This window comes from Anomaloglossus baeobatrachus, chromosome 5 (assembly GCF_048569485.1).
Source record: "Anomaloglossus baeobatrachus isolate aAnoBae1 chromosome 5, aAnoBae1.hap1, whole genome shotgun sequence".
NCBI classification, from domain to species: domain Eukaryota; kingdom Metazoa; phylum Chordata; class Amphibia; order Anura; family Aromobatidae; genus Anomaloglossus; species Anomaloglossus baeobatrachus.
Window position 1 is genome coordinate 430,796,418 of NC_134357.1, and position 26,326 is coordinate 430,822,743.

Here is a 26,326-nt window from a genome sequence, read left to right on the forward strand (position 1 = left end):
TGGACAGCAGAGATGTGACATCTGGACCAGAGAGGTAGATCTGAGTGTCATCAGCATATAGGTGGTACTGAAAGCCATGGGACTTTGAGTTGTCCCAGGCCAAATGTATAGATAGAAAAAAGTAAGGGTCTCAGGACAGAGCCTTGAAGGACGCCAACAGAGAGAGGGCAGGATGAAGAGGTTGTGTGGGAGACACTAAAAGTGCAGTTGGAAAGGTATGAAGAGATCCAGGAGAGGGCAAGGTCTCTGACACCAAGGGAAGAGAGGATCTGTAATAGGAGGGAGTGGTCGACCGTGTCAAAGTCTGAGGACAGGTCTAGAATTAGGAGTATAGAGAAGTGATTGTTAGCTTTGGCAGTAAGTCATTTGTGATTTTAGTCAGGGCAGTTTCAGTAGAATGATGTGGACGGAAGCCGGACTGTAGGTTGTCAAAGAGAGAGTTAGATGAGAGGTGGGAAGAAAGTTCAGCATGGACGTGCTGTCCCCTGAGCCCAATGTTTTATTGAGGGCCTCCCAGTTTTGCCCCTAACATGCCCAATCCTTTTGTTCCTATGACAGATATGCAGCTATAGGAATTGTGTGGAGTCTTTATTGACAATATAAACCATAATTGAGGAGTTTTACATACTCTTAAGCCCTCAGTACACTTTATACTAATGTTTTCTGGTTCTGCCGACTGTATGATGTGTATGGGAACCCTGGAAGACTGCTTGTTGGTGGAGATAGTATCTGGCATGTCTGATTTTGGTCTGTCAAGCCCTTTGTTTTCTCTGTTATAAGCAGTGGCTTTCTCATAGAAGACACAAGAGTGCTCAGCTGAAGCAGAGCTCCTGAATGTGGGAAAGCCATCGAAGATGGTTTTTTGCCAAAGCATAATTCGGTTCATGGCCATCTCATTTCTATGATGGGCTTTAGCTTCAAATTTAAAGGTGCCCAAATACAGTTGATAGTAGGTTAGCCATGGAATTGATGGCGCTATAATAATAATAATAATAATAATAATAATAGCTAAATTTTAATATGATGTGCATGGGCGCCACAACTGAGATTGTCACTGACATGGCCATAAAGAAGACACATATTACATGTGGCCTTAGCTATTTGATTGGCAAGTTCTAAAGATTGTTATATGTCGGATGCAAGATTGTGTAAATCCAAATAGAACAGCATTGACCTTCATTATTACGTGTGACCCAATTCTTGGTACATCCAAGAAGTGGAGTGGAGGGGGATGTAAGATTAAAAAAAACTGGCTACCTTTCTTCAAACTAGTGTCTCCTGTGTCTATAGGTTATGTCTGGTATAGCTAACCCTCCCTGTTCGTTTGCAGCTTTACCTCATTGGACAAAACACAAGAATAAGTGCTACGACCAGTGATTCTTTAAAAATAAGTTTGGTTTTCTAATCGTGGACAACCTCTTTATGTTCTTCAGTATATAGTAGTTTGTGTGTGTGTGTGTGTGTGTGTGTGTGTGTGTGTGTGTGTGTGTGGGTTGTGGGTTGGGGAGGCGTGTTTGTATTGGTTGCATTAAACTCAACTAGACATAGCTGACACATCAGTCTGTTCATATGCTCTCTTTACATATTCTTTTTATTCTAAGACATGACATTTGTGAATGTAGCGCTCCTCCTCTGGAATTCTGAACTAAAAGGATTAAAGCCATCAAAAGCTTAGTATAAGCAGATATCTATTGTTCTCTATTGTGATGCAATTGATCCCATATTTAAACTGTCACTTCAATTTATTGGTCTGGGAGATGGAAAAAAATTATTATTTTTGTCCTCCCATATGTTCATGTTTATAATTGTGCATTAGGATACAAGATGGAATATATGTCGAAACCAATTGTAGGGATACGGCTCACTCTGCGCCGTTGATGCAGGCATGGGAGGCGACTTTAAAGAAAACGACTACGCTGCTTTTGTAAAACTGCATAAAGCAAGCCACACAAAAGGAAAATAAATGGCCTTTCGTGGCAAGAGAACAAGATTGCACAGTACTAACACTGGCAGTTCAGTATTAGACCAGCATACAAGTCCAAGCATGGAGACTTCACAGAGGAGGACGTTTTTAACTCCATACACAGACAACTTATAAATCCACCTGAAGTTTATGTCCACCATAACACACCCCGGGGTGGGGACAGGTTAGCAGCCACTTCGACCCATCTCTCTGACTGCTCATAAACCTGGCCCTTGTCAGCCCTATTAACCCTCTCCGTACTACACATACTGGATCACAGAAGATAACCACGTCTCTGATATATACACGTGGTCAAAATTGTTGGTACCCCTCGTTTAATGAAGGAAAAACCCACAATGGTCACAGAAATAACTTGAACTTGACAAAAGTAATAAATAAAAAATCTATGAAAATGAACAAATGAAAGTCAGCCATTGCTTTTCCACCATGCTTCCACAGAATTTAAAAAAAAATAAAACTCATGAAATAGACCTGGACAGAAATGATGGCGCCCTCCTCCTTAACTTAATATTTTGTTGCACCACCTTTTGAGGCAATCACTGCAATCAAATGATTCCTGTAACTGTCAAGGAGACCTCTGCACCTCTTGACAGGTATTTTGGCCCACTCCTCAAGAGCAAATTGCTCCAGTTGTCGCGTGTATGACGGTTGCCTTTTCCAGATGGCATGTTTCAGCTCTTTCCAAAGATGTTCAATAGGATTTAGGTCAGGGCTCAAAAGAAGGCCACTTCAGAATAGTCCAATGTTTTCCTCTTAGCCATTCTTGGGTGTTTTTAGCTGTGTGTTTTGGGTCGTTATCCTGTTGCAAGACCCATGACCTGCGACTGAGACCAAGCTTTCTGACACTGGGCAGCACATTCCTCTCTAGAATCCCTTGGTAGTCTTGAGATTTCAATGTACCCTTCACAGATTCAAGACACCCTGTGCCAGGTGCAGCAAAGCAGCCCCAGAACATAACCGAGCCTCCTCCATGTTTCACAGTAACGACAGTGTTCTTTTCTTGATATGCTTCATTTTTCCATCTGCGAAGATAGAGCTGATGTGCCTTGCCAAAAAGTTCAATTTTTGTCTCATCTGTCCATAGGACATTTTCCCAGAAGGTTTGTGGCTTGTCAACATGTAGTTTGGCAAATTCCAGTCTGCCTTTATGATTTTTTTTTTTTCAACAATGGTGTCCCACTTGGTCGTCTCCCATGAAGTCCACTTTGGCTCAAAACGACGGATGATGCGATCTGACACTAATGTTCCTTGAGCTTAAAGTTGACCTTTAATCTCTTTAGAAGATTTTCTGGGCTCTTTTGTTATTATTCATATTATCTGTCTCTTTGATTTGTCATCAGTTCTCCTCCTGCGGCCACATCCAGGGAGGTTGGCTACAGTCCCATGGATCTTAACTGTCTGAATAATATGTGCAACTGTAGGCACAGGAACATCAAGCTGCTTGGAGATGGTCTTATAACCTTCAACGTTTACATGCTTGTCTATAATTTTCTTTCTAATCTCCTGAGACAACTATTTCCTTTGCTTTCTCTGGTCCATGTTGAGTGTGGTACACACCATGTCACCAAACAGCACAGTGAGCATCTATAGCCCTATATACAGGCCCACTGACTGATTATAAGATTGTAGACACCTGTGATGCTAATTAGTGGACATACCTTGATTTAACATGTCGTTTTTGTCACATTTTTTTTTCATTCTTACCATCATTTCTGTCCAGGCCTGTTTCATGAGTTTTTTCTTTTTTTAATTTCTGTGGAAGCATGGTTGAAAGCAATGTCTGACTTTCATTTGTTAATTTTCATAGATTTTTTATTTATTATTACTTTTGTCAGATTCAAGTTATTTCTGTGATCGTTGTGGGTTTTTCTTTCATTAAACGAGGGGTACCAACAATTTTGACCACGTGTGTATCTCCCCTCCATGACGTGTCCGTCAGCAATCTTACACCATATACAGTAATACACCCATCCCTAAAATTTATGGCAATTTGCTGAGTTATATTATCACTTTATTATTTGTGGGTGTCACCTTAGAGCTGTTGCTCCTTAATTGGTTTTTTTCTGCATCCAGCATTCCTAGCCAATATGGGCTAAAGCATAGGACCATCCTCTTGCAGGTTCCTCTAGATGGATGAAGATTTTTTTTTATCACTTAACACTATCCTCCCTCAGATTCCACTAGAGGGAGCTTTGGAGATCATTGCATACAATGTACTTATTGACTTTAATGTATTGCCTCGGTACAATTGGCACCAAAGCTCCATTTATTGCAGCCAGCAACAGTGTATGACTCAGGGATTTAATAGTATGGTGTATTCGTTTTACCAGAAGGAATCCTCCAGAGAAATTATACTTAGTCTCTAATTATACAGTTTCTTACTGGATCTTTTGGGACTGTAAAGAGTCAATCTGTAATTTCTGCTTCCATTTGCATCTATTATGAGCAGAACTTAAAAACTGCAGGTTAGAATAGAGGATAAGGGTGCTATCAGTGTTTCCCCGAAAATAAGATAGTATGTTATATTATTTTTTGCCCCCAAAAATACGCTAGGGCTTATATTCAGGATAGGTCTTATTTTTTGGAGAAACATGGCTAAGTTTACCTCGAAAAGAAGGCAGACACCCCCCCAGTAGAATTACACTTACCAGACCCTAGACATCTGCGTCGCTGTCAGGTCTCTGCATTCCACAGTGGTCGCTACCCTTCCTAGCCAAAAACAGTATCACTCTCACAGAGTTAATGAGAGCGGAGCGATACTGCGACCCTGTGTGTGTGTATTTGGAGTATGGTTTATATTTAAGCCTACTTCAAAAAGGATAAAAATAGCAACAAAATGAGGATAATGTCCTCCGAAAATCAAGTATTACTCACAGCAAGTTGGGCTGCAGTGTGTACATCGCCCAGGCCAAAAACTAATGCTCTACCAGGATACAGCTAAACCCCCACTGATGTGGAAGCATCACAGGTGCAGATGAAGCAGATCACACACACACCTCCATGGAATGGAGGGGAGGCGAATGCTAGATGATAAAACTGCACACTGGTGACTTGCATAGAGCGCTGTTCACATGCAGATGACACAGTCACAAACCCGCAGCCTATTAGGTGACGCCCTTCTATTAGATCAGGCGGGCTGCCAAGCCGTACCCCACTGTGTATCATGCACGGACAGACACTCTACAATGCAAGGCCCAACAGAAAGGGGCCTGGCTGTATCCTGTACAAACAAAAAAATATGAGGTTTTTGTTGGTATTTATGGCCATAAAACGTAAGCCTACACCCTCGTCACGGGACCTCATGTCTGTAGGTCCCTACACTAAATATAAAAATATAAAAAGCATGAAGCATTGATCATCTTCCGGTCTGTGTCAGCAGCAGCGCGCCACTGACCTGTGTGGAGCCGTTCCCCTGCAGCATCACGATGTTCTCCTCTCTGCCGGCTCGCTGTTGTGTGTGGAGACTAGTGCGCACAGTGATGACATCATCGCTGTGCTCACCGCTCTCTACACAGATCAGCTGACTGGCAGACAGGAAGACATTCCGATGCTGCAGGGGAACGGTGAGTATACCGTACTTATTCACTGCCCCCCGCGCTGATGATGATACGCGGAGGGGGGGGGGGGGGTCAGTGAGTACAGCCACACATGATCACTCTAGGCTGTAGTTGTCAGGGGTGATTGCTCACAGCAAGTTGGGCTGCAGTGTGTACATCGCCCAGGCCAAAAGCTAATGCTCTACCAGGATACAGCTAACCCCCCCCCCCCTAATGTGGAAGCAATTTTTGGAGGACATTGTCCTCTTTTTGTTGCTATTTTTATATTTAGTGTAGGGACCTACAGACATGAGGTCCCGTGACGAGGGTGTAGGCTTACGTTTTATGGCCATAAATACCAACAAAAACCTCATTTTTTTGGGCCTTGCATTGTAGAGTGTCTGTCCGTGCATGATGCACAGTGGGGTACGGCTTGGCAGCCCGCCTGATCTAAAAGAAGGGCGTCACCTAGTGGGCTGCGGATTTGTGACTGTGCCATCTGCATGTGAACAGCGCTCTATGCAAGCCACCAGTGTGCAGTTTTATCATCTAGCATTCGCCTCCCCTCCATTCCATGGAGGTGTGTGTGTGATCTGCTTCATCTGCACCTGTGATGCTTCCACATCAGTGGGGGTTTAGCTGTATCCTGGTAGAGCATTAGTTTTTGGCCTGGGCGATGTACACACTGCAGCCCAACTTGCTGTGAGTAATACTTGATTTTCGGAGGACATTATCCTCATTTTGTTGCTATTTTTATATTTAGTGTAGGGACCTACAGACATGAGGTCCCGTGACGAGGGTGTAGGCTTACGTTTTATGGCCATAAATACCAACAAAAACCTCATATTTTTTTGTTTGTACAGGATACAGCCAGGCCCCTTTCTGTTGGGCCTTGCATTGTAGAGTGTCTGTCCGTGCATGATACACAGTGGGGTACGGCTTGGCAGCCCGCCTGATCTAATAGAAGGGCGTCACCTAATAGGCTGCGGGTTTGTGACTGTGTCATCTGCATGTGAACAGCGCTCTATGCAAGTCACCAGTGTGCAGTTTTATCATCTAGCATTCGCCTCCCCTCCATTCCATGGAGGTGTGTGTGTGATCTGCTTCATCTGCACCTGTGATGCTTCCACATCAGTGGGGGTTTAGCTGTATCCTGGTAGAGCATTAGTTTTTGGCCTGGGCGATGTACACACTGCAGCCCAACTTGCTGTGAGTACTACTTCAAAAAGGCCTAAAATTCCTGTTAAACCTTATTTTTGGGATAGGTCTTATTTTCGGGGAAACCCTGTATCGCTGGTCTTTGACCCCACTGATATTTGCTAAATCAATCTCCTTTAAAGCTCCCCAGTGCCACCTAGATATCAATGTTTGAAGAGTCTATTCACTATCATTACTCCATACTATAGTTCTCTGGACAGCGGGTACCTGAAAGGCTTCCTTGCTTTTAGAGTCTTTAAGAACTCCAGAATCAGACCCTGCCATAGGGCTGAGTATAATGATATGTGAATACCATAACTCGCCACTGCTGTTATGTACAGTTAAGTCCAGAAATATTTGGACAGTGACACAAGTTTTGTTATTTTAGCTGTTTAGAAAAACATGTTCAGAAATACAATTATATATATAATATGGGCTGAAAGTGCACACTCCCAGCTGCAATATGAGAGTTTTCACATCCAAAATCGGAGAAAGGGTTTAGGAATCATAGCTCTGTAATGCATAGCCTCCTCTTTTTCAAGGGACCAAAAGTAATTGGACAAGGGACTCTAAGGGCTGCAATTAACTCTGAAGGCGTCTCCGTCGTTAACCTGTAATCAATGAAGTAGTTAAAAGGTCTGGGGTTGATTACAGGTGTGTGGTTTTGCATTTGGAAGCTGTTGCTGTGACCAGACAACATGCGGTCTAAGGAACTCTCAATTGATGTGAAGCAGAACATCCTGAGGCTGAAAAAAAAGAAAAAATCCATCAGAGAGATAGCAGACATTCTTGGAGTAGCAAAATCAACAGTCGGGTACATTCTGAGAAAAAAGGAATTGACTGGTGAGCTTGGGAACTCAAAAAGGCCTGGGCGTCCACGGATGACAACAGTGGTGGATGATCGCCGCATACTTTCTTTGGTGAAGAAGAACCCGTTCACAACATCAACTGAAGTCCAGAACACTCTCAGTGAAGTAGGTGTATCTGTCTCTAAGTCAACAGTAAAGAGAAGACTCCATGAAAGTAAATACAAAGGGTTCACATCTAGATGCAAACCATTCATCAATTCCAAAAATAGACCGGCCAGAGTTAAATTTGCTGAAAAACACCTCATGAAGCCAGCTCAGTTCCGGAAAAGTATTCTATGGACAGATGAGACCAAGATCAACCTGTACCAGAATGATGGGAAGAAAAAAGTTTGGAGACGAAAGGGAACGGCACATGATCCAAGGCACACCACATCCTCTGTAAAACATGGTGGAGGCAACGTGATGGCATGGGCATGCATGGCTTTCAATGGCACTGGGTCACTTGTGTTTATTGATGACATAACAGCAGACAAGAGTAGCCGGATGAATTCTGAAGTGTACCGGGATATACTTTCAGCCCAGATTCAGCCAAATGCTGCAAAGTTGATCGGACGGCGCTTCATAGTACAGATGGACAATGAACCCAAGCATACAGCCAAAGCTACCCAGGAGTCCATGAGTCCAAAAAAGTGGAACATTCTGCAATGGCCAAGTCAATCACCAGATTCTTAACCCAATTGAGCATGCATTTCACTTGCTCAAATCCAGACTTAAGACGGAAAGACCCACAAACAAGCAAGACCTGAAGGCTGCGGCTGTAAAGGCCTGTCAAAGCATTAAGAAGGAGGAAACCCAGCGTTTGGTGATGTCCATGGGTTCCAGACTTAAGGCAGTGATTGCCTCCAAAGGATTTGCAACAAAATATTGAAAATAAAAATATTTTGTTTGGGTTTGGTTTATTTGTCCAATTACTTTTGACCTCCTAAAATGTGGAGTGTTTGTAAAGAAATGTGTACAATTCCTACAATTTCTATCAGATATTTTTGTTCAAACCTTCAAATTAAACGTTACAATCTGCACTTGAATTCTGTTGTAGAGGTTTCATTTCAAATCCAATGTGGTGGCATGCAGAGCCCAACTCGCGAAAATTGTGTCACTGTCCAAATATTTCTGGACCTAACTAAGTCTTTATATACCAAAATTGCTGGAAATGTTACTTACATTTTGAATTTCAGGAATATGTGGTAGATTTGGGAATTTCACTAAAGTAAATGTTTCAAAATCTGACTTTTCTGGCAGTTTCCTAGACAATGAATGGAGCAGAAGTGAAGCTTGTGTACCAATGGTCAACTCAAGACCGAACTCACTCAAGAGCCCTGTTTTCAGGATCACTGGGCATTCCACTGGTAACACCCCAGTAATTGGCGAGATATCCTATGAATAGTGGATAAATTAGGATTATGGGAACAACCTTTCTAACCATTTTCTATTTCCAATCTGCTGCAATCATAAACAGAAGGCCAGCTTTTTATCACTTGAGTAGATTCCTTAATGCTCCATATCTATAAAACCCTGGAAATAAATAATAAAACTGCTATAGGCTTAAGTCTATAAGGTATTACATAATCTATAACCGGGTTCCTGACAGGTTTATTAGGACTGAGCTGTCATATTAAAAAGCAATGAGCTTCCATTTTTGTGATGATACATGTGTGAAGACACCATTATTAGTCCATTACTTTGGTGTTCTGAATGAACCCTGATGGTACTGGCTTATCTTTAAAATGTAAATGAAGTGTCTGTATGAAAAATGCTGGCATGTTATCAATTTCCGTTCCATTAGGGTGGTGATCTCCAACTAATGTCTCTAGCTGTTAAGAAGCTACAACCACACGGTGTAGACCCTGACTGGTGTGGCTAATGGAACAAAGCGATTCCAAATTTTATTGCTGTGCAGAACTGGAGCTCTTGAGTATCCAAGCAGCTGGCTAAAAAAAAAACCTTTCCAGGAAAAATGTTATTAGAAAGTTGGTATATTATATATAAAATCATGGCTGCCATCAGGGCATTACAACCGTGGCCTGAGGTAATTACTTTGCTCCCTCTTCAAAGGGCCTCAGTCATAGCCACAGCAGTATTATGGTAAGAGCCGATGTAGAGGGTTTATTATGGAAAGAGGCAGTGTAGAAGATGTGTTATGGAAAGGGGTGGTGTATGGGGTGTATTATGGAAAGAGGCGGTGTAGAAGATGTGTTATGGAAAGGGGTGGTGTAGAGGGTGTATTACGGACAGAGGCGATGTAGAAGGTGTGTTATGGAGAGAGGTGGAGTAGAGGGTGTAGTATGGAGATGGGCAGTGTACACGGTGTATTATGGAGAGAGGTGTTGCAGAAGGTTTATTATGGAAAGAGGCAGTGTATAGGGTGTATTATGGAGAGGGGTGGTGTAGAAGGTGTATTATGGAGAGGGGTGGTGTAGAAGGTGTACTATGGAAAGAGGCAGTTTAAAGGGTGTATTATGGAGAGGGGTGGTGTAGAGGATGCATTGTTAATTATCTAAGTGAAATACTTATTTTTCTGGAAAAACTTCAAGGGTGCTAACATTTTTGGCCATGAATGTGTGTGCATATACCGTATATTAATATATATATATAATATATATATATATATATATATATATATATTATATATTATATATATATATATATACTTTTTTTTTTTTCTTTTTCTTCTCCAAGAGTGGCGGCAGACTATGGAAGGTTTGAGGGCTGGACGTGGAGCGGGGGTGGAGCCTGGGCGGAATCTCAAGGGGGCCCCAAAATTTTGACACTATGGGGCCCTGAAATTCCTAGTGGCAACCCTGTTTAGAGTTAGGAATAATGGAAGTTTATAGTAAAAGGAGTATTCAGACTATATAAAACTATGGCTTTTTCATATGACAGTGAGTTTCTATAAACCCAACAAAATTGCCAACAACAGCTGGGAAAAGGAGGACTAGAGAGCAAGCAAGTTGGGCATGTCTGCTGCTCTGTCTACATGTGGAGAAAAAAATGGCCTTGAATTATGGTGAAATTCTGGTCTAGGATTCTCTATGAATCTTCATCATCCTATATTTGGTTAAATGGTAAAGGTGCATGTCTCCTTTAAACTGCGATCTGATACGAAGTCATCACTGTATATTCCATTAGCAGGTCATTAGTACCTATCACTTGTGTAATCTGCTGTTCTTTGTAATCAAGCCCGTCTACAGATTATTTATTTAGTTTTCAGTATATTTATTGTTGCTACATGTGCTGTGCTCTATAATATTCTATTCTTCTACAAAGATCGCCTGCCCTGTTTTTTATATGAAGGCTTCACGCAGATTTTTTCATGAGATATGACTTGCAAGCCCATAACTCTTAATGATATCTGTGTGAAATGTTTCGAGGAACATTTAAATTGTATAAAAGAATACTGTGCAATATCCAGTACATCAGCAAGTGCAAACAAGCCCAGAAAACTTTATAATTGCATTTATAGAGCTAAAGGCAGATTACACATCTAAACTGGATATTTTATGTATTAAAGCTAAAAGCCAATTAAAGTTAGAGGTACTACTATGGGATCCATAGAGACCCCAACACAAAAGGTTAATCTCCAAGGCTAAAAGTAATCTAACTGCTCAATAAATGTGGCCATAATGGTCTTCAGGTTTTTAGTCTGTTACTCCTCTTAACAAGGAGTCACTGCAAACCCAACTAAAGTATTTCTATTTCTGGACTCACAACAGAAGGGGTTAATACTTAGATAACTTAATTTCGAAGATCTTGGGAGAGTCCTTAGGTTTCGCTCTGATCTATAACTATTAGTGTAACTATTAGCATTTGTTATAGAGGTTTCCTAGACATTTTAAACTTTCGGTTTATCCCCAAGGCCACAACTATTTCATAACTTTTTTTTACTCAATGAATGTCTGCAGCAAAGTCAACCACAGTAATATCAGGTTTACATGGCATAATTAGGATTGTAACCTTTTCCCATTGACAAAAACTCCCCACAACTAATCATCTGTTTTCCTTTTGTAACTCACACCCTTTCACTCCGCAGCCTGTTTTTACCTTTCTGACTAGGCCAATTTTTCAATTCTGACCGATGTCAAATTATGAGGCATGTCAACGGATCCCAGTGATTCTGACCTTGTTTTTTGTGACATTTTGTACTTCATGTTAGTGTTAAATTTATGATGATATTTTTATGTTTCTTTTTTAAATTATTGGAAATGTGGCCAAAATTTTTTAAATTTTGCAATTTTCGAATTTTTATGCCTTTAAACCAGAACTTTATGTCACACAAAATAAAGAGAACCTGTCACCAGATGTGTTCCCTATATAATGCGGCCACCACCAGTAAGCCCTTATATAGAGCATGCTTGAATACAGTATATAATTGCCCAAGCCGTTCTGTATAACAAAAAACAGCTTTTATTATACTCACCTACGGGGCGGTCCGGTCAGATGGGCGTCGCTGGTCTGTCCGGTGCCTACTCTCTTCCATCCATCGTCATCCTCCTTCCATGCTTCGTGTGTATAATGTGTGGATAATAATAATCCACACAATCTGCGTATGTTCAATTCTCTCAGCCCTCTGCTGAGGGCAGATCAAAGTATTTTAGTGCACATGCACTGGCAGTCTTTAACCTTTCCCCACGCCTGCGCATTACAATACTTTCCTCTGCCTGCAGCAGGGCAGAGAGAAGTGCACATACGCAGGAGCCCAATGGAGGGGGACTCTATGTAGATGTAGGATTCATCATCCACATGGAGCAGGGAAGAAGGATGGCAATCGAAGAAGAGGTGAGGCGCTGGACCGTGTTGTAAATGATAGCTTCAAGAATCACAGGCTAAAGCAATCTGGAAGAAGGTAACTTTTTATTATCGTATTCATGCAATTCTGGTATGCAAAATAACAGAGATTCTCTGCTGAGCCATTAATCCAAACTCACTATGTAATATTATATTTCAATGCAGACGACTGCTTCATTTCTCAGGGGTGAGTGCTAGACATTGGATAATCTGTTGATCATTGCGGTTGTTCTCATAGCAGTAGGTCATCTGTAAAGTGACAACCCCTTTCAGCTTAGAACAGATAGCTACTTGCATAAATACTTTTGTAATTCAATAGATAGAAAAGCAAGCTGTGGAAAAAATAGGCGCAAATAGGGTCTTATCCGGTATACAGGTAAGGGGTGAATGTCGGAAAAACACTCACCTTATCAGGTTGTGCCAGTCAAAACCCCTTAACAAGCATGGAAATAGCGTGGAAGGCAGCGGTCCCGCAGCGGTAAGACTATTTCAAAGGCAGGAGAAAAGCGGGTTTAAATACCATACCAAAACCACAGGAGTTCGGAACATATAAGTAAATCCCTTTTATTTTCACAGGTCTACGCGTCTCAGGGACATAGCCGTCCCCTTCTTCAGGACAATATACAAGAAATAATACCTAGGTATTATTCCTTGTATATTGTCCTGAAGAAGGGGACGGATATGTCCCTGAAACGCGTAGACCTGTGAAAATAAAAGGGATTTACTTATATGTTCCGAACTCCTGTGGTTCTGGCGCGGTATTTAAACCTGCTTTTCTCCTGCCTTTGAAATCATAATTCAATAGATGTAATGCATTTTACTTCACGTAATGGGCAGGTTTGACCAATATCTCAATCCTGACAAAATATAATGCATTTTAGACGATGGCTTCAGGGCAAAGAGATTTTTTACCCTGACTGTGAATGATGAGCAAAAATATTTACAAAATCCTGATCCAGCCCCAATGTTGGTTTTACTGTGGCAGTCGGACCAGTGTCTTGCAGACTTATGGCATCCTGGGTTTCTTAAACCTCAGTCGAGACCATTACAATGGAGAACATTATAAATGCCAGAGGCACCCAGGATACTGGTATTCAAGCTCTAGCCTAGCAAGTTCCTGGGACCCCAATGCGGATGATAGACCAAGGTACTGAATATTTTTTGCTCATCTTCAGTGGCATTACAGGACAGCATTGTTTTCTCCACATTTGGCATGCAGCTTGTATGGTGACCAAAAGTATCAGGATACATTACACCTACAGGACATTTTATGATCTCCTAATCTAAATCCATAGGCATTAATATGAATTTAGTCTCTAACAACCTTTTTATCTATAACAGCTTCGGCAACATTTTGGAGATGTCTGTGGGAATTTTTGCCCATTTATCCAGAAGAGCATTTGTAAGGTCAGACACTGATTTTGAATGAGAGGCCTTGGCTCACAATCTCAATTTTAGTTCATTAAAGGGGTCATCCCTACATCACTACAAAGTATAGTGGCCACATCGGTATAAAGCTGTAACAGAAGGCTTTTTCTAAATACCTTCTGTTGTCAATTCTGCCTGTGAGCAGCGCTATCGCTGTCAACTCATCCTCATCATGTGATCCAGGTGGCAGTGGCCTCTGATGCCCGGTAATGTCACGTCAACTTCTGGAATTGGAAGTTGACCCAGCATCACCAAGGCATGACACAGTCTCCATGAGTGACAGGGCTGTGAGCGGAGTTTCACTGCACATCACAGCCCAGCATCGCTCGTGCTTGCGGCGCTGTGCGGTGAAGGAGAAAACACGAGCAATGTTGGGCTGTGATGTGCGATGAAACTCCGCCCACAGCCCAGTCACTCACAGAGACTGGGTCCCGCCAGGGTGATGCCGGGTCAACTTCCAATTCTGGAAGTTGACGTGACATCACTGAACACCAAAGATCACTGCAGCCTGGGTCACATGATAGGATGAGTGGACAGCGATAGCGTCTCCCACAGGCAGAATTAACAACAGAAGATATTTAGAAAAAGCCTCCTGTCTCAGCTTTACTTTGTAGTGGACCACCTCTAAGTACATGCCTCTGTGCCTTCAGTGAAATTCTTCAACACTAAATTCCTGCAACCATGCTGTTTTGGATCTTGCATTGTGCACTGGGGCACAGTCATGCTGGAAAAGGGCCTTCTCCAAACTGTTTCCACAAAAATTGAAGCTACAATTGGCCACGAATGGTGGTATGCTGAAATATTAAGATTCTTGTCACTGAAACTAAGGGCACAGGTCAACCCCTGAAAAACATCCCCATAGCATTATCATTCTTCTACCAAATTTGATGGCTAGCAGAATGCAGTCAGGCAGGTTACATTTGCTAGCAATTTGCCAAAATCCAATACTTTTGTCTATATAGTTATATAATCCATATGGCTCCTTATTATGGAGTAAGATGGAGTTATGCTTCTAGGTAGGAAAGGCTACTTTAATATGGCAACTTATTTACAGTATAGCACCATATACTATGGGCGGCATATTTTGCCTATGTACAACCCATCATGTATAGTATCACACTTCACTCATGATGAAGACCTGAATTGGTAATAGACTTATGTTAATGTGGTATTTTTGGTATGGAGTAATATCAAAACCATATTCCTCATACTGAAGACATTATTTGTACATTTACTTGTTCGCATTACTGCAAGCGGCAGGTTAGGTGAATTACCACTCACAAATTAGGAAGTCAAGTGTGAAATATCCCCAGGGAATTTATTAATTAAACAGTTTATCTGTCTAAATTAAATTTATTTCAAGAACACGGAATAATAACATTTTTGAATGTCATTCAAGGTAACGAGAAACAGTAAAGATTGACGTTTTCAGCTATGAGGTATTTCTGGATACACAAATAATATCCAAGAATTTTATATTTGCCCTCAAGGGATTCTCCAATTTAGAAAACTTATTTTTAGATACGGTACTCTATTAGTGAATCCTGATTAAATTGAGGCAGGTTCATCATTTACAATTCTGATATTTTGACCAGAGTGGAGAGCGGCTGCTTGCCTCATCTCTCACTCTGGAGGACATGTCCAGTCCAGCATGACTCAAACCATTAATTTACCCTTTGGTACCTTACAGAGAAATTAAATAGTTAATTTCAGGTTTACATGTGATTACCGGGGGTTCCCAGCATTGGGACATGTAATCAGCTTATTGTGAATAGACCCTACAAATAGGTAGTGATTTCTCAAACTGGAGGACAACTTTAATTGTAGTATTTTCTATCATGTAATTATGTCAGTGTTGTCTTAAATTGAATGGATATTCTCATCGGATAAGGGATAACTTCCCAATTACAGGGATCCCAAGAACTGGGCCTATAATGAGACCCAAATGGTGATTGCTCTCAGCTGGTCTATGGTACTACCATAAGAGTGAATAGAGCAGAATGATTGACCACCACTTCATTCACATGGGTCTTTTCAGAGCCCTAGTTGTTGGCATCAGTGGAGGTCCCATTGGTCATACCCCAGTGATCGAGAAGTGATCCATGATTGAGAACCGATTCCTGATCCAACCGATATAGGATAAATTCCCAACTTGAGAATATCCCTTTAATATGCTATTAACAGTGATCTCACTGGCATAACTGGGTGGTTGAGATTAAAGGTCATTAAAGGAGATGTCTGGTCATCTAAAACTACAAGTTTGCAGTCGCACTGTAACTACAGGCTTGGGTATCCTCACATCGCGGGCAGAATCCATATAGACGGTTTTTGACCTCACACAGTACACTTGCATTAAGCGCACCAAAAACAGTTTAGTCAGATTCTGGCTAGGAGTATGAATATTGCATACATGTCACATGACTGCAGTTCCCAGCGCTGACACCCATGAATCCTTCCACACACAGAAGGATTCATGGGTGTCAGCGCTGGGAACTGCAGTCATGTGACATGTATGCAATATTCATACTCCTAGCCAGAATCTGACTAGACTGTTTTTGGTGCGCTTAATGCAAGTGTACTGTGTGAGGTCAAAAACCGTCTATATGGATTCTGGCCCAGCGTATACAGTCATATGAAAAAGTTTGGGTTTTTGCAACAGTTATTTGAGTTTCATATATCTAATAACTGATGGACTGAGTAATATTTCTGGATTGAAATGAGGTTTATTGTACTAACAGAAAATGTGCAATCCGCATTTAAACAAAATTTGACCGGTGCAAAAGTATGGGCACCTCAACATAAAAGTGACATTAATATTTTGTAGATCCTCCTTTTGCAAAAATAACAGCCTCTAGTTGCTTCCTGTAGCTTTTAATGAGTTCCTGGATCCTGGATGAAGGTATATTTGACCATTCCTGTTTACAAAACAATTCCAGTACAGTTATGTTTGATGGTCGCCGAGCATGGACAGCACGCTTCAAATCATCCCACAGATTTTCAATGATATTCAGGTCTGGGGACTGGGATGGCCATTCCAGAACATTGTAATTGTTCCTCTCCATGAATGCCTGAGTAGATTTGGAGCTGTGTTTTGGATCATTGTCTTGCTGAAATATCCATCCCCTGCGTAACTTCAACTTCGTCACTGATTCTTGCACATTATTGTTGAGTTGAATCCATGCGACCCTCAACTTTAACAAGATTCCCGGTGCCGGCATTGGCCACACAACCCCAAAGCATGATGGAACCTCCACCAAATTTTACTGTGGGTAGCAAGTGCTTTTCTTTGAATGCCCTGTTTTTTGCCTCCATGCATAAATCGCCTTTTTGTTGACCAAACAACTCAATCTTTGTTTCATCAGTCCACAGGACCTTCGTCCAAAATGTAACTGGCTTGTTCAAATGTGCTTTTGCATACCTCAGGCGACTTGGTTTGTGGCGTGCTTGCAGAAACGGCTTCTTTCGCATCACTCTCCCCTACAGCTTCTCCTTGTGCAACGTGCGCTGTATTGTTGACCGATGCACATTGACACCATCTGAAGCAAGATGATGCTGCAGTTCTTTGGAGGTTGTCTGTGGATTGTCCTTGACTGTTCTCACCATTCTTCTTCTCTGCCTTTCTGATATTTTTCTTGGCCTGCCACTTCTGGGCTTCACAAGAACTGTACCTGTGTTCTTCCATTTCCTTACTATGTTCCTCCCAGTGGAAACTGACAGTTTAAATCTCTGAGACAACTTTTTGTATCCTTCCCCTGAACAACTATGTTGAATAATCTTTATTTTCAGATCATTTGAGAGTTGTTTTGAGGAGCCCATGATGCCACTCTTCATAGGAGATTCAAATAGGAGAACAACTTGCAAGTGGCCACCTTAAATACCTTTTCTCATGATTGGATACACCTGCCTATGAAGTTCAAAGCTCAATGAGGTTACAAAACCAATTTAGTGCTTTAGTAAGTCAGTAAAAAGTAGTTAGGAGTGTTCAAATCAAGAAATTGATAAGGGTGCCCATACTTTTGCATTGGTCAAATTTTGTTTAAATGCGAATTACACATTTTCTGTTAGTACAATAAACCTCATTTCAATCCACAAATATTACTCAGTCCATCAGTTATTAGATATATGAAACTGAAATAGCTGTCGCAAAAACCCAAATTGTTATAAAGAAAAAAGGTTAACATTAATAGGGGTGCCCAAACTTTTTATATGACTGTACATATTGCATATTTGCAGTCACGTGACTGCCATTCCCAGTGCTGACACTGAAGAATCTTCACATTGCTCAGTGCCCACGATATGAGATTACACGAGTATGCAGTCAAGTAGCCTGACTGCAGAGTTGTCGTTTTAGACTAGACAACCTCTATTAGGTAAAGCCTATTGATTACATTTAGGGCTCTTTCACACGGCCGTGCAATTCGGTGCGATGTCAGATCTCAATGCACGGACTGGTCGCGGCTCTCTCGACCCAAGTGTGGCAGGAGTCTTCTTAGCATGCGCAGTGTGCGGCTAAAGCTGAGAAGCAAGCACCTGGATAACAAGACTGCAGGAATGGTAAGCGCTCACGCGTGGGATCTCAAGGCGTGATGGTGATGTTGTTCATGTAAATCCATGGTATCACGCCCGCAGGACCTGACAGGTTCCCTTTAAGTGACACATTTTAAGAGTAATTTTGTTCCTAATAATGTATGCTTCTATGTGTAGCAAAAAAAAAAAAAAAATTCATGAAGCACAAAACAAAAGACAATAGTAAAAAATAATCAGGATGAAAAAATGCAAGGTATGTTCCCATAGGAGCGGGTGACTGTGCAGAGACCTCTTTACTATAACCTGATCCCATAAAGTCCACATGACTACACTCTCATTACTGCCTATCTTCCTGGGAATGTAAGATGAGGATGCTTCGTCATGCTCCACAGTCTCCAAACGTCTCTCAACAAAATGTGGTCAGAACATGCAGCCACTGATAAAATTAGTCTGTTGCCAATAGATTATCTTTTTTTTTTCTACTTTAGTTTTAAGCCCATGAAGTTTATATAAGCTTCTATCCTATATATGCTTATCTCACAGAAGACCGTTTTTAATGAACATTTTCAATGGTTTTTACCTAAATGGATCGAAAAATCTAGAGAATTAAAATATATAAGAAAAACACTGTTGCTTTCTTTCAATAATGGTGCCATACCTGTCCGCAGCTATGCTCCAATGAAATATCTAAGGTTCGGCGGCAATATTACACAGTTGTGGCCACTGGCAGACAGACAGAAAAAGGGCCCTGTGCAAAAATAGTATATGGGTCCATTACAGTCCAATAACTCATCAAAATGCACAATTCCATCTACCTTGGAGGTAGAAATGGGCCCCCTGACCTCTTGGACCTCTGTGCGGCTGCACAGGTTGAAACAATGATATGTCCACCCCTGGTTGTGGCACTGTTTTAAGAATAAAACCTCAATACCATGTTTTGATCCTTATTTTTCTCCCATGCTTTTGATGACAGAATTAACCAAATTAGTAACGTGAAAGGTCATATACAATGTAAGTTTACAGAACAGTTGCGATGACTGCCCCTAATACCATACCATGTTCGATATTTTGTGTAATCACATCCTGTGAAATCACTGCTGCAGGAATTTAAGCATTCTAGGCAATTTCTCTATTTTGGAGACCATCTATACAGAGGAGTTCCCGCTGATCAGAAATGTCATTGACTGACCATAAACATAGTAACTAGAGGTTTGTGAGTCATTTCGCTTCAGGCTGCATCCTTTTATGCCCCCCTACCAAGTACATGATATGCCCCAGCTGTTGCTTTTAAAACATACACCTTCAATGAGTGAATCTCATCTGGGCAGAGAAGGGTTAAAAGGCATCTTTCATCCCTGATCAAAGTGTGTTCACAATACCAATCTGATTCCTAGGATTATATAATAATGTATGGAATTTGTCAGCGGTTAACCTTGTCCATATGAGCGAGGTTTATAGGGTGCTGTTGAACATCTTAGAATACTTTTACGATTTATCACTTTTGTGACCCCTGGTGTGAGTGGTGCCAGGCCTTCATCATGATGGACGCTATCAGATAAAGGGGATAGAATTAACTTGCCAAAGTGTGAAGGGAATTAAAAGGTCTTGACTCAAGTTAATAGGTTTCTCTGAGGCTATAATTAGAAGAGCAAACTCGCAAATGTTCGGGTGTGGACAAACTTTAAAAAAAAAGTCCAGGTCGGAACCGGACTTGAACCTGAACATCTGAACAGACACTGAATCCCATATAAGTCTATGGGGACCCGAACATTACCTGTAAAATAAAAGGGTGAAAGCAGGAGACTATACTTACGAAGCCTCCCGCACAGCTGTAGCGCTACCCAACCTGTGGGAGATAGTCCAACGATATGTCCTTATAGTCCGACTAATAGGCGAGTACAATACCAATCTCTCACCCATAAGTTTATTACCTATTGCTATGCTCAGATAAGTGGCGTTTTTTTCCACTTATCTAAGGAGGATTTATCCAGCATTATCATTCTCTAAAGAGTGCCACTCTCGTCTGTGTCTTCATTTGGGTGTTACAGCCAATTAGCTCCATACTGGAGAGCTATGAAGCCGTCTGGGCACTGTCCTACAGGCTCCATAAGTCCTTAGTTTGCAATTTTTACAGTGCCAGAATAATTACAGTCCCAGTGTATGTGATTTGTGGCATTGCTTCAACTTTTCAATTTTATTTTTTCTAGGGGGGGGTGGAGGGAGGTATGTTGCTTCACCACCTTAAATTCCCTATTTTTCACAGTTTCAATCATGGTGGACACTTTTGAGAAGTAGATTACAACCAAAATCGCACATCTATTCCATTAAATGTTTGTGATTGGCATCTAAATTCCCTTCATAGCTGTAGTTCTATTGTTGGAGTATTTTAAATCTCAGTTAATAGTAAGGATGATAAAGCTTTTGGGGACATGTAAGCCCAAACTTTACACATCAGGGACCCCTACTCCTCCCGGGAATGCCTCTGCTCATTCCAGGTTTTCAGAAACACCACCTTGTGTTTAGGAGTCTTAAATGTAGAAATGTGATACAGCTAGAAAACGTTCCCTTCGCTCCAATCTTAAAAAATCTTAAAACCCACAATCTTCTGCTGGATCCTATCAAAAGTATATTTTTAAGGTAAAAAGTCTCTATGATATACATAGGCACTGACAGAGTCGAGTATTATTAGACATTTGTCACAAATTTTGCAAATTTCTGACAGATTTTACCGATTGACACATCTGTTCTGTTTTTGGGAATACAGACGTTTACTGTAAGGATCAGTGTCGGAGGCATACAGTGGGAGGATTACCTGGTTTATACCTCCACTGTATGCTGATTTATAGGCATACATCGGTTCTCATGTTAAAAGATGGCTATGTTTGACACACATACCAAGAGATTTCCATACACATATCAAATGGATCCTGCAGTATGAATAGACCATTACAGCAACATTTTTGTATCTCTTGTATCCTACAGTGGCAGTTCAGCTAGCATGGGGTCCACTGTGAGTGGTGGTTAAACAGTATTTTATAAGGCTATTAGCTTTCAACCATTGACCTCCCGGTGATCTGACATTTGACCAGTCATGCCTTTCTGCACAAAGTCTGTCCCTCATTATGAAAAGGATGTCAAGTATACTTGTTCGTAGAGATGGTGAATGAAACTATGTTGGCAGCAGGTGGCATCGTGAAATCTGAACCCTTGTCATTTAGTCGCTTTTGTTAATGCTCCTTTTCAATAACCTTTATGGGCCAGGGGACCATAAATTCCGGTCTGCTGAGAGACCACACGGTTTCCATTGAGAGCACGATGTCAGAGTTGAATAAGAATCTTCTATCTAAATCTTGGCTTTATTGAGCATCTATCTCTTACTTCATCTGATCTACAAGTAACCGGTCCAGTGACTTAGGAGTCAGATCTACCTACCATATACGCAAACGAATATTCTGCCAGCCTCTGATCTCTAATGGTCCATTTAGACTGACCATGAAAGCACCACTCCAGCTTTTTTTTTTTCAATCTGGATGGGTGCTTTTAATAATCTAAGGTTCCTACGGTGTCTTCAACTTTTACAAATGCCTTCTCAGTCCCGCAGCGCCATCTTGTGACTGCAACTTCTGACTAGAACATCATGTAATCGGCAGCACATATCCCAAATACACAGGACGATGTGCTACCAAGAACAATGATTTTTAAGCTGGCTTACATACAATTTCACCTGATGATTACTGACCTGTTTGGATAGGCCAATAATCAGGAAACCACTCTTGTTACTGACTATCGGCTATTTTAAATGAGCCCTTAGAGAAGGGGCATTCAACTCTGTCTGGTGGCACATGCAGGCTTTTATGTTTCGGACACTTATTTCTAGTACAGTCCCTGACAGCAGCTCTGTCGCTTATCCATGATATGTAAATAAAAGCGTATAACCTGACTTTAAATTCATCCATTGGTTTCATAAATTACTCTTTTGAAAGCTGAAACCCTCCCAAATTTGTTTTAGGTTATGAAAATAAAGTTGCTGCAAAGCTGAAATATTGATCAGGTGCTCAAGGACTGGCCAGCCCAGTCACCAGACATGAACATCATTGAGCAGGTTTGGGGTAGGATGAAAGAGGAAGCTTGGAAGACAGAACCAAAGAATCTAGATGAACTCTGGGAGGCATGTAAGATTGCAATCTTTGCTATTCCTGATGACTTCATCAATAAATAGTATAAATCATTGTTGAACCGCATGGATGCAGTCCTTCAAGCTCATGGAAGTCACATAAAACATTTAAATATGGCTCTCATAGCACCACAACTTCATTCACCAATGTTATGCAAGATATCTTTGTATTAGAAGTTAATTACTTGTTTGAATTTCACATTACTTTCTGTGGGCGAGAAAACTTTTGTGTTGCCAAAATCTGACCTGTCTGTGTTCATAAAATGATCAATATTTCAGCTTTGCAGCAACTTTATTTTCATAACCTAAACCAAATTTGGGAGGGTTTCAGCTTTCAAAAGAGTAATTTGTGAAACCAATGGATGAATTTAAAGTCAGGTTATAAGCTTTTATTTACATAACATGGATAACTGACAGAAGTTTTGTCAGAGACTGTATAGGGTGGAATTGTCCTATTATAATCCACATCCATAACATTGTATTACTTTAAACACACACAATTGGCTGACATGGATAGATTGTACATGCATCAGAAGAGTACATTGTAGACTTGCATACGAAGCCGAAACCATAGTTAAAGAGCAGCTATGGAGCTCAAAATGCTGCTCTTTAAAATATTGCACAAGTGAATTAGGCCATCATAAGGACATGCAAGTTTTATGGTACCTGAGTATGTTGTTAAAAGTCTGCAAATATGCAATGCCTTTGGAATAAATTAGACAGTTTATCATTATCCCTCAACTGTTGACAATATTGGTGTTTTTTTTTTTTCCTACATGTAAAACATTTGTGGAGTCGGGAGGTGGGGACATGTTGCTAACATCTGGCCAGAAAAGTTTAATTTAGAACAACCATGAACCAGCAAGCCTGGAAAAAGAGCAAAAGAAAAATTGTATAATATGTTATATATGTTTCCAATTAACGGTTGTTCGGCGCAGAAACCGCAAGGAAAGTCCCTCCCACCACAACTGAACTGGCCTTAGATCATGGCTGACAAAAATGGTCATCTTCCAGTGGCAAAACTACAACTCCCAGCATGCCTTAACAACTGTCAGAGCATGTGGGGAGACTGCTGACCTAGAACACAGGGAATAGTTAAAGAGAATCTGCCACCAGGTTTACGGTTGTTCACTTTGGCTCATATTTTGTAAGTTTGAGAGCAATACATGCAGCCCTTAGGTTATCTGTTAGTCTGTTTCTGATGTCAGATTTTATATAATTCAAAGCTGAAAACAGCCCAATGCTTGTATGGATGACCCCATCATAGCCCCATCCTGGTATAGATGTCCCCATCATGACCCCATTCTGGCATAGATGTCCCTATCATGGCCCCATCCTGGTATAGAGGTCCTGAACATGGCCCAATCCTGGTATAGATGTCCCCATCATAGCCCCATCATAGTATATGTCCCCATCCTGGTACATATGATCCCTCATCACTCCGCACACAGGTTAAAAAAACCCAAAACTATTAAAACCTTCCTTCCACTCCCCAATGTGTCTTCCTCCGATGTGGTCATACTGGCAACTGACTTCAGCATGTAAGCAGTACAACACATGATGTCAATGCGTGCCCACTTACACAGCCGTCAGTTGCTGACATATTCGCTGCTCCACACTACTGGATTTATGGGTGTGGGGATCAGTGAAAAATTGTTCTCTTTTAATAGCAGTACACGTAACCACCCATCTGCTTCTGAAAGCTGGCTGCTGGGAGGTAACGTGTGCTGCTATTAAAAATCCCGCCCACCTCTCAGCACCAGCTTCAGTGCAAAGAGGTGGGTGGGATTATGGGCATGGGGAGCAGTGAATATTCATGTCCTTAATTGGCAGGCACATGGCAGTGCCTGTGGCCTAGAAGAGTGAGTGTTGGGGCGAGGAGTAATGTCTCCGCCCCTTCGACACCACTTTGAACAGCTAACGCGATCGTGCCAGCAGGTCAAAGCAGCAGTAAGATTTTAGCTGAGCTGCAATACCAGGCAATCCAAGACCACGTGCTTCTTGAAGTGGATGTTGCAGAGTTGCAACGCCACTCACATCCTGTAGACAGGGTGGCTCTGTTGGTCATCAAACTCTAAGTGGTTTCCGGTTACAGACTATGGTAATAGTCTCCAACTTTTGGCTGTTGCACAACTACAAAAGCCAACATTCCCTGACAAGCTACATACAGGAGCTGGGTTTTTCATCTTAGGGAACACTACAGATTACTTTTGTAGAGCTTATCCAATAAAATAATGTGCCTATATTACAATTTTAAGCAATTCTTACATAAGTGTCTTTTTCTTTCAGAAGAATAGTGCCATATGGACTTTCCAGTTACAGGGGAAGCGTACGAGAAAAACGAGGTACAGACAGAAGGCGGATGAGCTCCTCATCAAAGCTCCGGTGCTCATGTACAGAACCAAGTGACCAACACTGTGTGAACTTCTGCAAAGAGAAGACAGACAGGTGAAATCTCAATCTGTGGTCACTTGTTTGGGCTATCCCTAGTGCATCATGAATCGCTACTTGATCAAACAGTCCTGCAATACTACGGAGATCCTGAATTACTGGATTTTTTCATGAAAAATGTTGAAAAACACTTAGTTGCCTGATTATGAAAGGGTTGACTGGTGGGTATGAGACTCAGGCGGTATATAACTCTTGAGACCACTGATTTTTAAAACAACACCCATGTTCTGCTTCCTTAGCCAAGTAACAACATTTCAAGTGAGCAACAAAAATAGAACAACATGATGGGCTTCACTCTTGACGCCTGAGAACAAAACAGAGGAAATAGGTATCAGTAAATCATAAGAGATTTATGTGATCAAAGATTATCTCGCATTTCAAAAGGTTAAGATCATGCTTTATGAATCAAACTAATTTCTGATGTGTAGAGTGTTGCAGGGTGGTAGTCGTGGGCAAAGGATTTACTTTGGATGCCCTTGCACGCTACATAAAAGAGCTAGCTCTGACTGGGAGTGTGCACTTGTGTCATGTAGGCTGTGAACCCATGCAGGTCGTATATTGCCACTGACATCGGCTGGTCAGGACCGAATGGCGACTCATTCTCAGAATGAGACCACCAGTTAATTTTAAACAACCATACTTTACTCATCGGTTTGTCTTCTACAACAACTTTAAATAGATTACAAGAATCCATACAGACAAGGAAATGGGGTGGGTCATGCAAAATCACCACCCCACTTCAGAGCTACTCTTAGAGTACATCAAAACCAGGAGAACAGAGTAATTTTGCTTCAAAAGGTATCAAAAATTTATTAACAAGTTATTAAACATATGGTATCAAGTGTAAAACAGGCACAAGAGGAGACAATGATGTAAAAGGCAATAGCACCTGAGGGGCTGCACGACTGAAAAGAAATCGAATCTCTATCCCTCAGGCCATATGTGTCCAACAGAACAAGAACAGAAGCCCCAGTGGGCTCATTTATCAAAGGCACAGCCAAAGTTATTAAATGATCACACAGGCCTAAGTAGAGGATGAGCAGCAGGCAAGCAGTAAATATACTAAAGGAGCACATGCATCGGGTAATCCCCAGTATGTAGAAAGACCCATAAGGGTTCAGTATGCAGAGTAAGGCTGGGAAAAGCCAAATGCATGTGGACCTAATCCACCAGCACTGCTGACCTGTGAAAGCCAAAAGACGTGCAGCCGACCAGGGGTGACAAAGGGGGGTTGGAGCCCCCAATACAAACTCCAACGTACGTTTCACGATGGTGAGGTGTTCGCTTCGTCAGGGAGTGAGTACATAGCACAGAAGGGCTGCTATAAATAGCCCTAAACACAGCTGGGGCACCGCACTGGTAAAAGACGGCGCGTGCG

The 26,326-nt window shown here is 41.5% G+C and overlaps 1 protein-coding gene across 2 annotated transcripts in view; it reads left to right on the forward strand.

The window, feature by feature from the left end:
* The window catches only part of EDN3 (endothelin 3), a 167,222-nt gene that overhangs the window by 119,686 nt on the left and 21,210 nt on the right, over positions 1 to 26,326 (forward strand). Inside the window, exon 3 of one of the 2 annotated variants that reach the window (XM_075350372.1) lies at positions 24,787 to 24,945. In XM_075350372.1, the coding sequence (XP_075206487.1) occupies positions 24,787 to 24,945 (159 nt within the window). The remainder of the gene's footprint in view (positions 1 to 24,786; positions 24,946 to 26,326) is intronic. The other variant, XM_075350373.1, reaches the window with a different exon arrangement.